Source organism: Gopherus evgoodei, chromosome 5, assembly GCF_007399415.2.
Source record: "Gopherus evgoodei ecotype Sinaloan lineage chromosome 5, rGopEvg1_v1.p, whole genome shotgun sequence".
Taxonomy (NCBI): Eukaryota; Metazoa; Chordata; order Testudines; family Testudinidae; genus Gopherus; species Gopherus evgoodei.
This window is the reverse complement of record NC_044326.1, coordinates 62,385,468-62,401,430: the sequence shown is the minus strand read 5'-3', so window position 1 is coordinate 62,401,430 and position 15,963 is coordinate 62,385,468. Positions and strand designations below refer to the sequence as shown.

General features: G+C 39.8%; 1 protein-coding gene across 6 annotated transcripts in view; it reads left to right on the top strand.

The window, feature by feature from the left end:
• The window catches only part of SNX25 (sorting nexin 25), a 148,740-nt gene that overhangs the window by 55,405 nt on the left and 77,372 nt on the right, over positions 1-15,963 (top strand). For all 6 annotated transcript variants that reach the window (XM_030564032.1, XM_030564031.1, XM_030564034.1 and 3 more), the window contains exon 6: positions 3,528-3,598. In XM_030564032.1, coding sequence (XP_030419892.1) covers positions 3,528-3,598 — 71 coding nt within the window. The remainder of the gene's footprint in view (positions 1-3,527; positions 3,599-15,963) is intronic.

Below are 15,963 nucleotides of genomic sequence, written 5' to 3'. Positions count from 1 at the left end.
TTAGTGGGTGGTTGTTTTTTTTTGGTTGGTTGGTTGGTTTTTGTTTTTGTTTTTGGAATTACATTGTTTTAAAGCCAAGTATATAGACAAAGTTAAATATAATTTGTAGAGAGTGGTAGATTTCATGGCCATAGCCTTTTACTTTTAAAGTGGGAGCAGGGTATCTTTTTATTATGTATTTTATTTTATTATGTTAAAGGCAACTATGGATTTTGTGGATTAGGAAACTATCCAATTAGAACTGTTTGGACTGTTTCCTTAGTATTCTCCTGCACAGCCTACGTAAATTGTCCTTGATTTGGCAGGTTATGTTAAATCCTTCTCTGTATGTGTGTAGTTGACAATAGCCAACACGACAAAGCCATGCCCTTCACAACATTTCCACATCCTCTATGTGAAATATCTATCTTTCTTAAATCTTATTGCTGAGACTACACGTCTTGACAAGAATTCCTTATTGGCTTATCTTTGATAGAAGGAGTCTAAGTTGAGAAGGCCAAATCTCCCCTCCTCTCCCCCTTCAACTTATCATCTATCCTGTTTTAGGTCTTACATTATTCTGTGTGTTGTCTATACATGTTTTCTTTAGAGTTCTTTTTAAACAATAGAAGAACTTTGTTTCTTGTTGTTAATGTTTGAGAGAGACTTTTCAAGTCATAGTTTATTAGTATTAATAATATAAATTTTAGTTTATAATTGGATCCCTAGTGAAAACTTGCTCTCTTGTCACCTTTCAGTGCTGCTTCATTATTTTGGGAAAAGTTTTGACTCCTGTTTTTGTGAAGTAGTTACAATATTTATGTCCTTATTTCCTTTCATCAAGGAAAAGGGTCTTACAGATTAAATTTTCTTCATAAGGATGTGAAAACCTTAAAAGAAAATTGTTTGCATTTTGCACACACGCCTGTCTTCTACCCACAGGTAGAAGAACTTCATTCAAATATTCCCAAACTGGATCTCCTTTATAATGGCAGCAGGCCATAGGTTTTATGTAGAAATCCATGACAAGATAGTCGGCTATATGGACCATTGTTCTGACCTAGCATGGCCATTCTTACGTTTTTCACTTAGGGAAACCAAAGGGATGTGTCTGCCCAGCAAGAGAAAGGTAGCTATCCTTCGAAGGCCTTGAATTTCTTTGTTGTATACATTGTATACATACAGTGAGATCATGACAATGTGACCCACAATCCTTGAACTTCCTGTCTTCCCAAATTTAAGGTATTGTGGAAAGTTGAATGAGATTGCAGAGAATAGGGAAGGAAAGGAGAATCCTTACATATGAGGTCTGAAACCATAGGTAGTAGTTTTATATAGTGTCATAAGTTTTTGTGAGATAAAGAGGTTCAATGAACTAGAAATGGCTAAGAATGAAAGATGATAAAGAGAGGAAGCTGATGGCTAATTTTCCCTTTGATTAGGAGCTGCAATGTAGGTAGAGCATTATCACAATTATTATTTTATTTATTTGTGTAGCACCACGGCTACTAGATTCTTCATTGTAAAACATAGACTACAGCCCCTGCCACAAAGCTTATTTTCTTGCTTTAGAAGTGATGAGACGAGTAAGGATAACAAACAGTAGGGAAAGGGGATTGGCGCAGGGAAAGACAGGGGTACCAGCAACATGAGCCTGTGTTCACACAGTTTACAACGTGTGCAGCTCTTTTTAAAAAAAAATGAAATGGAGTAAGCTTAAAAGAGCTGAAAAATAATGGACTCACTTATGCATTAGTTTATTTTATTCCCAATTACCCAGATAATTTCATTTTTTTCTTGCCACTTTAGTCCTATTAGGCTTGCTTAAATGCTTTCACAGTTTAGATATTCTAGGCATCATAGCAATTCTAATAGTTAGGACTAGAGTGGCAAGAAAAAAATAATTTATATGGGTAATTGGGAACCAAGTATGTTATCTGTGGTACTAATTTGGCTGCCTTTTACCATAGTATCTGAGCACTCACAATGCTTAATGTAGTTATACTCACCACACCCCTGTGTGGTAGAGAAGTGCTATTACCTCCATTTTTACAGAGGAGGAGCTGAGGCACAGAGAGAGAATAAGTGACTTTCCCAGGGTACACAGGAAGTCTGTGTTTTATAGCAAGGAGTTGACTCTAGTCCCAGGCTAGCATGGTGACCAGTGGGCCGTTCTTCCTCATAGGTATTTTGAAAAGCATGTGCTGTTGGATGAAATCAACTGGGATAAAGTAATGGCAGAAAAAGTCCAATGTAATATGGAAGGTGTTCAAAAACAAACGTATGCGTAAATTTACAGTAGCCATAAAAACTGGTTAGGCACATTTTCTGAGAATGTTAGAAAAGTTCAGAAACTATTAGTTAATCCTCATCTCCTCACTAATATACTCAGAAGAAAAGTGTTGAATATCTCTGTGTGACAGAATAATTAAAGTTTGTTAACCAAGGAGTTTATGAAAGCCATAAAGATGAATGAACAGTAGAAGTATCTTGAATAAAAATGTCACCACTTCTTAACTATGTTATCTTCCAAGTGCTGTTGCTGTGTGCAGTCTGTTTTTTTTCTTTCTGTATAAATGTATCTACCTCCCAAGCTTCAAATATAGGTCTTGTGTAACTCAGGTCAGGAACAGGGACAAATGACCAGGCAGCCAGGTTATTAATTATAAGGGCATAACTTTCAGTGACTGTTTTTTTTGGTTAACTGTGGTTCTTACTCTCTTGCTTTTTCTGGGGTAGGAAAAGGGATGGCAGAGGAAACCCCATCCTTCCCTTCCCTTACTCTGCCGTTCTAAGCATGTCTGTCTCGGGAGGGGATGGTGGGGGACGGACAGCACAGTGTATTTCCCTTTTCAGCAGGGTTTCTCAGGAACTTGCAGTTTACTTGCTGATTTGAGTAACCTTGAGTCTACTACACCTCATTCTGTACATTGACTTTGTACAAAATAATGGATTTTGGTTTTAAAGCCTTAAAAGATACATACCCTGACTGCATCATCCTTACAGCTACCTGAATTCCTTCCCCTTTGAATACTACGATTGCATGTTACATCAGCAAACAAGTCTGCCTTTGCTGTAGGAGACCATTGCATATGGAACTCTCTCCTGAAATCTGTCTCAGTTTTACAATTAAGTCTTAATTATTCCCTCAGGCATGTTTTTAATTTCATCACTCTGCCAAGTTTATTACATTTCAGTCTCACTCGGTTTGCCAACATTACTTTGTTTCACCTTTGAATGTTAAGACCGTGGTTTTGTATTACACTTTCATTAATTTTATTGAGTTTTTAAGAACCTGTCATACAGTATCCCAAGGGTTTCAGTAGAGACAAGGGGACATCCGAATTATTGCTGGTTTTTTTGGATGATTTTCATTTTTTGTTTGTTCCATCTTTGAGAATTCTCCTCTCCCACTCTGTTTCCAGACATACTCTCCCTCTGAATGGGAATATGAGTTTGTTCCGCATTTTTACTTCTAAAAGTATACGATGTAAAGAGCAAATTTATGAAAGACCATCTTTTATTTTTTTCTCCCCTCTTAAAACTAGGTATCAAATCGTAGTGGAAATAGTTCAAGCAACCACAATCAGCAACTTTCCCCAAATGAAGAGACAGAAAGGTAAGCATGCATTCTGTTAAGAGTTTTAATATACTAAACATGATATCTGAATGTAAGACATGTACATAGCTGAGTCTGTGTGCACAGCTCCTGGATAGATTTTGAGAATGTGCCTTCCAACATTAGATTTTAATATTCCAGTTTTCACACTGTGACGGGCTGGATCTCTTGCTGAGCCAGACACGCCCGTCTGCTCCAATACAGATCCAGGGTCTGAACTGCTTGCCCCAGAGCTGCAGACTTAACTGAAAGCAGCTTACAGAAGTGTTCTTGTCTTTAACACTCAGATGCCCAACTCCCAATGGGATCTAAAACTTAAATAAATCTGTTTTACCCAATATAAAGCTTATACAGGGTAAACTCATAAATTGTTCGCCCTCTATAACACTAATAGAGAGAGATGCACAGCTGTTTGCCCCCAAGTATGCAGCCAATATTCATAACTTCGAATACAAAAATGATACATGCCTACAAATGGGATTAATAGATTCAGTAGATTATAACCTTTAGAGATATGTTACGTGCCTATGTTGCATACAACACATTCTAGTTATGTTATATCACACACACACACACACACACGTATTTCCATAAAGCCTTATGGGGGGCACCGACCATCACACACACACACTTACCAAAGAAGTACTTAGTTTTGTTTTACTTGTTCAATTGTAGTTAAAATTTATTTGCCAAAATCTTACTGTTTCATTGTAGACAAGGTTCAGAAAGTAAATAATATCTGTCCCTGGTATACCTACCCGTGTTCTTTTAAGGTTTTTGCAATGACATGGTATTTCACATGGTACAGTACAACCTCTTATATTACTGAATTTCATGTATTTGTTGGCTAATACTTGTCATTGCATAGCTGTTCAGAATTAACCCTCTAACCCAGTCTTATAAAAAAATTCTCCAGTATAAACTCCACTTGATACTCCCTTGCACTAATATTATTATGTAGGAGTTTGGGTTTCTCTGACCTAAATGATAGAGAGCACTGTGGGGTTGATCCTCATAAGCTTGCGAGAAAGGAGGACGTTTCGAAGACACATTCAAAATATGTTATGATTCATGAAACGGTGCCTCAGTCTCTGTGAAGGGGTAGGGACAGTGTAACACAGAATGAAAGGTCAGGTGAAGGGGCCAAAGTTTACACAGTCTGATTCCGATTTTCCTGCAGGTTCTCATTAATATACTGTGATGACAGGCCTCAGTATAATAGCTACTTTCCACACACAAGAATACACATACAATGAAAGCTGGCTGTAAACTTGCCCTGCTAAGTGTTTCAAAAGAGGCAGCTCTCCCTACCCCCATCATTTTTCACCTTCATTTTTGCTGATAGATCAGAGAAAATTCCAGTTCTCAAGCTAGAATGACTAGGCCCATTCCCCATCATCTCTTCTAAATTTACTGAAATTGTGATCTTATCAGTGTTGAGGCTTGTACTATATGAGCAGTTAAATTAATATTGTCCTTTTCTTTTTATATGCTTCAATACACCCCTTCTCCAATTTTTAAAATACCTATTTTATTATCCTTTCAAGATATATGCTGTATACGTCTTAAAATATTTATATTCATGTACAATTTATGCTCCCACTTATGAGTATTTTATTTGACTTTGTTTCTTCTTCTCAATAAATGTTGATTTCTATGTCTGCAAGAAATTGTGGTGATAGTAAAGATACTGGACACAGTTTTCATGTGGGTGTGGACATATATTTTTTAAAGTAACAGAAACAGAGAGTATTAGTTTATTTGTCCATAATCTAATATGGAAGGGAGACTTCTAAAGTGTGTAGTGGAGATGTGTCTGAGTTTTCCTCCAGGCTTTTAAAATAAAATTCCAGTGTCGTTAATTCCTGCATTTTTTTTATCGTGAGTCTTGCAATATTTGGTTTCTCAGAATCCCAAGTGCTGGAATCAAAAGATTGCATGAGAAACTGTTTTCATTTAAAGAAAATAAATTTCTAGTTCTAATGCATGCAGGGGAAAGCCTTAAAAATGACTTGAATGCACCCTAAAGGTTCAGGAAACCCCCAACATTTATCATTAAACATTTTTTTTTCAAGCCAGTCTTGTGTGTTTTGGAGCCTGAATCATACTTTTGAATGCTTGAAGTTGGCAGCCCTGAAATTCCTTTCTTTTATAACATAAAGTAGAGCTAACTATCTGCTGATTGAGAACAAATTGCTTTACTGTAACAAAGCAAAAGGAAACCTGAAAATCAGTGTTAGGTTCACTGTCCATTAGAGATACAGAATATTTAATGTACTTCTTATGAAAGGTTAATATACTGGAAAGAATTTTCCTCTTTCTTATTTTATTACTTTATAAAATAAACTCATGAGTCCATTAAAGAAATCAATTTTTCCAAGTCTATGGTTTCCCACGGTTGTCAGTATTAAGGAGCTCTGTGCTTTGTTGTGACAAGACTTGATTTATGGGACAATTTGTACAAAAATATTGTATCCCGAAATGCTTAACAGAGATAGATACTATTAAAGTTTTTCAGGTCAGATTAAAAAAAAAACTAACAAACAAACTAGGGCTGTCAAGCGATTAAAAAAATTAATCAGGATTAATCACACAATTAAAAAAATTAATTGGGATTAATCATGCTGTTAATAATAGAATACCATTTATTTAAATATTTTTGATGTTTTCTGCATTTTCAAATACATTGATTTCAGTTACAACACAGAATACAAAGTGTACAGTGCTCACTTTTTATTTATTTTTTATTACAAATATGTGCACTTTAAAAATCAAAAGAAATAGTATTTTTCACTTCACCTAATATAAGTACTGTAGTGCAATCTCTTTATCATGAAAGTTGAACTTACAAATGTAGGATTAGGTACAAAAAAACTGTGTTAAAAAATAAAACAATGTAACTCTTTAGAGCCTGCAAGTCCACTCAGTCCTACTTCTTATTCAGCCAAAAGTTTTACATTGTTTTGTTTTTGAGTGCAGTTATGTAACAACAAAATTTCTACATTTGTAAGTTAAACTTTCACAATAAAGAGATTGCACTACAGTATGTGTATGAGGTTTTCTTTCTTTTGTTTATCATTTTTGCAGTGTACATATTTGTAATAAAAAAATAATATAAAGTGAGCAGTGTATACTTGGTATTCTGTGTTGTAGTAGAAATCAGTATATTTGAAAATGTAGAAAAACATCCAAAACGTTTAATAAATTTTAATTGGTATTCTGTTTTAATAGTGTGATTAAGACTGTGATTAATCACAGTCTTAATTTTTTTGAGTTAATTGTAGTTAATTGACAGCCCTAAAACAAACCCTAACTCCCCATATAAATGATGAGATTCAGGAATGTGGTTCCTGATAGGAGGAATGTACATAATTACCAAGTTGTAATTTTGCCTTAGCCAATGCTCCTATTACTTTTTAGTTTATATAAATATATCTAATCTACAATTCTAGGGTCCCTTAATTGAAGAATTTACTGAAAATCCCTATGCAAGTATTGTGGGTTAGAACAATAATGATAAACTAAATAATAATTAAAACTTCTAAGGCTATGTCTACACTACAAAATTATTTCCAATTTACAGCAGTTGATTTTTAGGAAGCAATTTTATACAATCGATTGTGTGTGTCCCCACTAAGCGCATTAAGTCAGCAGAGTGCGTACAGAGTACCGTGGCTAGTGTCAACTTTCAGAGCATTGCACTGTAGGTAGCTATCCCACAGTTTCCGCAGTCTCTGCTGCCCATTGGAATTCTGGGTTGAGCTCCCAGTGCCTGATGGGGCAAAAACATTGTTGCGGGTCGTTTTGGGTATATGTCATCAGTCGTCCCTCCCTCCATGAAAGCAAAGGCAGACAATTGTTTCGTGCCTTTTTTCCATGCAGACACCATACTGCTTTTAGCAGATGGTGCAGTAGGACAGCTAACTGCTTCCGCTGCAACTCTGCTCTCCTGGTGCCATGAATCGACCTCGCAGGTCCTCTCATTGTTCTTTATAAATATCTATCCTCGTGGCATCCTGTTGTCATCAACCGCTTCCGCTGCAACTCTGCTGTCCTGCTCATGTCTTGATAGCGAATTTCTCCATGTTATCTGTCATGGGCTCCCGGGAATGTGTGTTCTTCCTCGGGAAATGTGTGTGGTGCTAACTGTCATCCTCCACCGCTTCCGCTGCAACTCTGCTCTTCTGCAGATGCCATACCACAGCAAGCATGGAGCCTGATCAGCTCACTGCAGCTGTTGTGAGCATTGTATACACCTCATGCATTATCCTGCAGTATGTGCAGAACCTGCAAAAGCAGGCGAGGAGGCGATGACAGTGCGATCACGATAGTGATGAGGACATGGACACAATTTGGACATCATAGTGGTAATGGGGCACTTAGGACAGAAGAATCCCATGCACTCTACAGACTAGGGACCGAATGGCTAGGTAGCAGTTCTGTGGAAAAGGACCTAGGGGTTACAGTGGATGAGAAACTGGATATGAGTCAACAGTGTGCCCTTGTTGCCAAGAAGGCTAACGGCATTTTGGGCTGTATAAGTAGGGGCATTGCCAGCAGATCGAGGGATGTGATCATTCCCCTCTATTTGACATTGGTGAGGCCTCATCTGGAGTACTGTGTTCAGTTTTGGGCCCCACACTACAAGAAGGATGTGGAAAAATTGGAAAGAGTCCAGCGGAGGGCAGCAAAAATAATTAGAGGACTGGAGCACATGACTTATGAGGAGAGGCTGAGGGAACTGGGATTGTTTAGTCTGCAGAAGAGAAGAATGAGGGGGGATTTGATAGCTGCTTTCAACTACCTGAAAGGGGGTTCCAAAGAGGATGGATCTAGAGTCTTCTCAGTGGTACGTGATGACAGAACAAGGAGTAATGGTCTCAAGTTGCAGTGGGGGAGGTTTAGGTTGGATATTAGAAAAAACTTTTTCACTCAGAGAAAAACGTCAGTCAGGAAGCCCCTGGCTCTTAACTTAGGTTCTGGTGGTGGTTTTAGTCCTGGCATCTGTGAACTCCCCTTCCCTTCTCTTCAGAAGACTGCCGCAGTCCTTATTGGAGATGGCTAGGTTTGCTTCTGCAGGAGTGCAGTTTCTTTGCTACTTTGGCAGCTGTAAAGGCAGAGGATTGGAACAACTAGCACCACATGACCAGCAAATGCTCCACAGACCAATCAGTTGCAAGTGTTTTGTTAATACATAATGGCAGACACTTTGCTAATACATGACAACCAGAAAGAAAAATTGATCAGCCTAGTTTAATTATGCAGCGGATTGAATAGCAAAAAGTAACAGACAACATAACAAATGAAAAATGGGCAGTAGACTTTTAAAATTCTTTTGTTGTTAATTATCTGCTCTTAGTATCATTTGTTGCCTAGATAGCTTGGTGACAGGGTGGTTTTATTAAATAGATACAGTACTGTAATTTTAAAAAGATTTTTATCCTGTCATTGTTCCTACTGCTCTAAGCAGTGAAACATGGTCTGTGATATTATTTCTTTTCAGTTTCACATTTCTTGAATCTTCTGGATAGGGGAAAATATGTCATCAATCTGAGATGTAGGAATACTTTGAGAGGTTCAGTAATTCACAGTAGTGCTGCCTGTTATGGATGATTTAATTTCTACGGCCAGGAGAGTTATTTGTGGTAATCACTAACATTTAAGTGACAAGAAACCTAATGTAGCATCAAATGCTTTCTGAGGTGTTGACTTTTTATTTTTGCATCATGCAGCACACTGAATAGATGCTCTAGTTTTAAACACTTGCATTGAAGGTTATTTTTCTCATTTTCCCAAAGGATTGCAACTATGACTGTTGGAGGGGGAGTGCTTTTTTGCTCATCTTGTGTTTTGTATGCTGATTTTTGGACTATGCTCTTCTCCATTGCAGCTTGTGCTCAGGTCAAAGAATTCCCATCTTTCTACAGTTAGTATCAGTTGTAAAACTCTCTCATCATTTTGTCTTTCGATAAGAAGTGATTGTTTATTGAGAAAGCATCAGGTCTATTTTGGTCACAAATTTAGGTTTAGTAAAATTCAGTTTTTAAAAAAACCTGAGACTGGTATCAAGTATCAGAGGGGTAGCCGTGTTAGTCTGGATCTGTAAAAGCAGCGAAGAATCCTGTGGCACCTTATAGACTAATAGACGTTTTGGAGCATGAGCTTTCGTGGGTGAATACCCACTTCGTCAGATGCATGTAGTGGAAATTTCCAGGGGCAGCTAGAGATAACAAGGTTAGTTCAATCAGGGAGGATGAGGCCCTCTTCTAGCAGTTGAGGTATGAAAACCAAGGGAGGAGAAACTGGTTTTGTAGTTGGCAAGCCATTCACAGTCTTTGTTTAATCCTGAGCTGATGGTGTCAAATTTGCAGATGAACTGAAGCTCAGCAGTTTCTCTTTGAAGTCTGGTCCTGAAGTTTTTTTGCTGCAGGATGGCCACCTTAAGGTCTGCTATAGTGTGGCCAGGGAAGTTGAAGTGTTCTCCTACAGGTTTTTGTATATTGCCATTCCTAATATCTGATTTGTGTCCATTTATCCTTTTCCATAGAGACTGTCCAGTTTGGCCAATGTACATAGCAGAGGGGCATTGCTGGCATATGATGGCGTATATTACATTGGTGGACGTGCAGGTGAATGAACTGGTGATGGTGTGGCTGATCTGGTTAGGTCCTGTGATGGTGTCGCTGGTGTAGATATGTGGGCAGAGTTGGTATCGAGGTTTGTTGCATGCATTGGTTCCTGAGCTAGAGTTACTATGGTGCGGTGTGCAGTTACTGGTGAGAATGTTTCAGGTTGGTAGGTTGTCTGTGAGCGAGGACTGGTCTGCCACCCAAGGCCTGTGAAAGTGTGGGATCATTGTCCAGGATGGGTTGTAGATCCCTGATGATGCGTTGGAGGAGTTTTAGCTGGGGACTGTATGTGATGGCCAGTGGAGTCCTGTTGGTTTCTTTCTTGGGTTTGTCTTGCAGTAGGAGGCTTCTGGGTACACGTCTGGCTCTGTTGATCCGTTTCCTTATTTCCTCGTGCGGGTCTTGTAGTTTTGAGAATGCTTGGTGGAGATTTTGTAGGTGTTGGTCTCTGTCTGAGGGGTTAGAGCAGATGCGGTTGTACCTCAGTGCTTGGCTGTAGACAATGGATCGTGTGATGTGCCCAGGATGGAAGCTGGAGGCATGAAGGTAGGCATAGCGGTCGGCAGGTTTTCGGTATAGGGTGGTGTTAATGTGACCATCACTTATTTGTACCATGGTGTCTAGGAAGTGGACCTCCAGTGTAGATTGGTCCAGGCTGAGGTTGATGGTGGGGTGGAAGCTGTTGAAATCGTGGTGGAATTTTTCCAGAGTCTCCTTCCCATGGGTCCAGATGATGAAGATGTCATCAATGTAGCATAGGTAGAGAAGGGACGTGAGTGGACGAGAGCTGAGGAAGCATTGTTCCAGGTCGGCCATAAAAATATTGGCATATTGTGGGACTATGCAAGTGCCCATAGCGGTGCCACTGATCTGGAGATATATATTGTCATCAAATTTGAAATAGTTGCGTGTGAGGATAAAGGCACAGAGCTCAGCAGCCAGTTGTTCTGTGGAATCATCAGGGATACTATTCCTGACAGCTTGTGTTCCATCAGTGTGTGGGATGTTTGTATAGAGAGCTTCTGCACCCATGTTGGCTAGGATGGTGTTTTCTGGAAGGTCACCAATGCATTGTAGTTTCCTTAGGAAATCAGTGGTGTCACGGAGATAGTGGGGGTGCTGGTGGCATAGGGTCTGAGTAGAGAGTCCACATATCCAGACAGTCCTTCAGTGAGAGTGCCAATGCCTGAGATGATATATCCAGGATTTCCGGGTTTGTGGATCCTGGGTAGTAGATAGAATAACCCTGGTCGGGGCTCTAAGGGTATGTTGATTTGTTCCAGTGTTAGTGTAGGGAGTGTCCTGAGTAGATGGTGTAGTTTCTTAGTGGGATCTGAAGGAAGTGGCCTGTAGAATTTGGTATTGGAGAGTTGTCTGGCGGCCTCCTTTTGGTAGTCAGACCTGTTCATGATGACAGCAGCACCTCCTTTATCAGCCTCTTTGATGATAATGTCAGGGTGGTTTCTGAGGCTGTGGATGGCATTGCATTCTGCATGACTTAGGTTATGAGGCAAGCGATGTTGTTTTTCCACAATTTCTGCCTGTGCACGTCGGCAGAAGCATTCAATATATAGGTCCAGACTGTCATTTTGACCCTCAGGAGGAGTCCATGTGGAGTTGTTCTTCTTGTGCTGTTGGTGGGAGAGTACCTGTGTATCAGTGCGCTGTTCAGTGTTGTCCTGAAAGTATTCTTTGAGTTGGACATGGCGAAAGTAGGCTTCCAGATCGCCCAGAACTGTATCATTTTGGTGGGGGTGGCAGGGCGGAAAGAGAGTCCCCGGGACAGGACAGACTTTTCTTCTGGGCTGCGTGTGTAGTTGGATAGATTGACAATATTGCTGGGTGGGTTAGGGGTACCACGGTTGTGGCCCCATGAGGCAGGTAGGAGTTTAGACAGCTTACAGTCCGTTTTTCTTTGTAGAGAGGTGAAGTGAGTAACGTAGATCTCCTGTCTTATTTTAGTGAAGTCCATTTGTATGGAAGTTTGGTTATTAATGAGTCTCCAGGTTGGAGAGCTCTTTTTTGATATTTTCTTGTTTGCTGTATAGGATGCTGATCAGGTGGTTCCTCAGTTTCTGTGATAGAGCATGGCATAATCTCTCACTGTAGTCTATATAGTATGTAGATAGCAGTGGATTTTTTACTATAGCAGACCTTAAGGTGGCCATCCTGCAGCAAAAAAACTTCAGGACCAGACTTCAAAGAGAAACTGCTGAGCTTCAGTTCATCTGCAAATTTGACACCATCAGCTCAGGATTAAACAAAGACTGTGAATGGCTTGCCAACTACAAAACCAGTTTCTCCTCCCTTGGTTTTCACACTTCAACTGCTAGAAGAGGGCCTCATCCTCCCTGATTGAACTAACCTCATTATCTCTAGCTTGCTTGCATATATATATCTGCCCCTGGAAATTTCCACTACATGCATACGACGAAGTGGGTATTCACCCACGAAAGCTCATGGTCCAAAACGTCCGTTAGTCTATAAGGTGCCATAGGATTCTTTGCTAAGACTGGTAGAAATATTTCTGTGAAATTCTGCTTCTTTTATTCTAATCCTAGCAGAAACAGTTTGTAAGATGATATATATTCCTCTGTAGTATTTTAACATAGGCATTGTAGCATTATGTGAGTGGGAGAGAACCAGAAACTGAAATTGACTAGAAACAGGCAAGAGACAAAAATAAAACTAACTTGTATATTTTCATTATCCAAATTAGAAGAGAGATTCTGAAAGTAAAGATAGAGTAGAATTGCAAATAGTAAACTTTTCAATTGATTTCTGTTAATAATCTAATGGGTGGTTCATAATCTAAAAATGTGGTGGTGTTTTTTTAAAAGTACAACTCTTTTACTCTGCCAGCTCAGCATTTTTGTTCTGTTATTAATTAGTATTATTGTAGTATTACATTAGTGCAAAGAGGCCCAAACCAGGACCTGGGGCACCCTTTTGCTAGATGGTATACCAACCAATATGACGATACAATCCTTGTGCCAAATAGCTTACAATTAACTGGATCTCTACTTACAGTTTTTGCCAACAGCCCAGCAAGGCTCGTAACATCACCCACCAATTTTCAGTTCCCTGCCTTCCACATGATTCTAGCATGAGCAGAAACATCCATCCTAGGAGGATTGGAAAAAACTCTCTCATTAGAACTTTTCAGACACTGCATTTTAATTGTCCAAAAGGCATCACAATTGACAAAATCACTTTCTTCCAAGCAAGGAGTGAGAAAGCGTGGCCTGAAAGAGAACTCTGCCCAAGAAATCCTTGGTGCAGAACTAGATTTCTCAGGGTGAGCATTCCCATCAAGTACACCTCTACCTTGAAATAATGCTGTCCTCGGAAGCCAAAAAATCTTACCGCATTATAGGTGAAACCGCATTATGTTGAACTTGCTTTGATCCGCCAGAGTATGCAGCCCCCCGCCCCCGAGCGCTGCTTTACTGTGTTATATCCAAATTCGTGTTATATTGGGTCACGTTATATTGAGGTAGAGGTGTATAAATATATTTGTATTTATAGGCAGAACTGAAGACTAATGGAGAAGCAGAACTGTTGCAACAGGACTGTTTATGGGGAGAATTCTTAAACAGCCAGCTATAAAAACATCTTTTAGACATCATTTACCCTGAAGCTCAGTCTTCAGTCTGACTTGAAGTATGTACTTTTTTTTTTTTTAAAGCCAGTAGGTCAGCCTGTAATAATATCAGTACTCAGACAGCACTTTATATCTTCAGCACAGCATAGGCGCTATTGGATTTTAATTCTAACAAAACTCTAGCATGAACCCCTCTTTGTTTCTGTATCGGTGATAGGCTGTGCTCAGAGAACTATGGTTGTGCTGGAACAGGTACTACTCTCAACGCTGTATGTAGAGAGAGAATAGTTCCTACAGGTCAGGGTTTGGGTTATAGTGCATCTGACCTAGGCATACCCAGTGTTGTTTCTAATTAACATTTCCAAAAGCAGTTTCACTGAATCTTCTCTTTCTTCCTGACTGAGATCTTCCAAACATGCTAGTGCTAATGGAGCTTGCTTTTCCACTGTTCAGTTGGACAGATGCCTGTCATTGGGCACATGCTCACATAACTTCTGAGGAGAGGAGTTCCCACCCTGCTCCAGACAGAGGATATGCATGTTGGATGCTCACTGGAGAATAGTGCAAACTCACTCCCTTCCAGAAGTTTGCCTTTATTGCTCACTTAAACAACAAAACTAATATTAGGCTAAGTTTTCTCCCCTACTCTCTGTGTTTTCACTGGAGTTACTCCTATCACGTTAATCTAAGTGTCAGAAGATTCAATTAGCATCCTGGAATTTGCCACCTTGTAGGGAATTGTACATCCTAAAAGCTATGTAAAAATCCAGAGTTTCACATTCACTTAATCCAGTATCCTGTCTTTGATTGTGACCTGTACCAGGTGCTTCAGGGGAAGGCGTAAGAATGCCTGTACTAAAAGTCATATGAAATCCTGGAATTGCATCTAAGCAGGTTTTCTTCCTAATCCCGGTCAACTACAGGTGGTGGTATTTACTGGAGCATGAATACTTATATTACTTTAATAAGTCTCATGCTGCTGTAAAAATGCTTCTTGGCTATATAAATCTGTCCAATCCTTTCTTGAATCCCACTAAACTCTTGGCCTTCATTATGTCTTGTGGCAGTTATTTTTACAGGTTGATTACACATTAGGTCAGGGGTGGCCAACCTGAGCCTGAGAAGGAGCCAGAATTTACCAATGTACATTCCCAAAGAGCCACAGTAATATGTTTGCAGCTCCCCCTGCCCCGCTCCCATCGCCTCCCATCCACTGGCAGTCCCGCTGATCAGCATCTTCCTCCTCCCTCCCTGCACCTCTTGATCAGCTGTTTTGTGGCGTACAGGTGGCTCAGAGGGGGAGGAGCGAGGGCATAGCAGGCTTAGGGGAGGAGGCAGGAAGGGGTGGAGTGGGGGCAGGGCCTGTGACAGAGCCAGGGGTTGAGCAGTGAGCACTCGCCGACACATTGGAAAGTTGGCGCCTGTAGCTCCAACCCGAGAGTTGGTGCCTATACAAGGAACCTTATATTAGTTTCTGAAGAGCGGCATGTGGCTCTGGAGTCACAGGTTGGCCACCCCTGCATTAGGTTTAAAATGTGAAAAATAGTGTTCCCACTTGTCAGTTTTAAATTTCCATCCCCATTCCCTTGTGAAATGTTTACTATGTATAGTGCCATTCTTGGAATCCTTGATTGGAAAATTCCCTTAGGTTGTATAAGTATTTTCTATGATTAACCAACCAGTGGCAAGTGCTTATAAATAAGAGTAATTCTCTTCCTTAACCTCAAAAGAATTAGTTTTACCTTTATTTTAGCTGTTTTGTCATGGGCTTGTGAAAGAACCCTGTTTACTGTACTTTCCAACTTGAGGTCAATTGGCATTTTTGGGATTAAGCAAATACTTTTCTAGGCCCAGACAGGCTTTAAAAATGTAAAGTTCAGTCTCAGAGAGTTTACAGAGGTTTATGATGATCAGTAAATGCTTAAGTGAGGGTTAGTCACTGTTGACCTTCATCTTAAAATGTTAAGCAGTTTTTTTGCCACTTATATATTTCAGCATGACATTAAGTAAGCACTGTGTGTGCTCAGCTCTAGAGGTCTTGCCAAAAATACATACAGTGCTGTGTGTATATGACACTTCCAGATTAGCCAGTTGGGTTAATACCCCAGAAGCTGCAGCGGATGGTGTCAGTA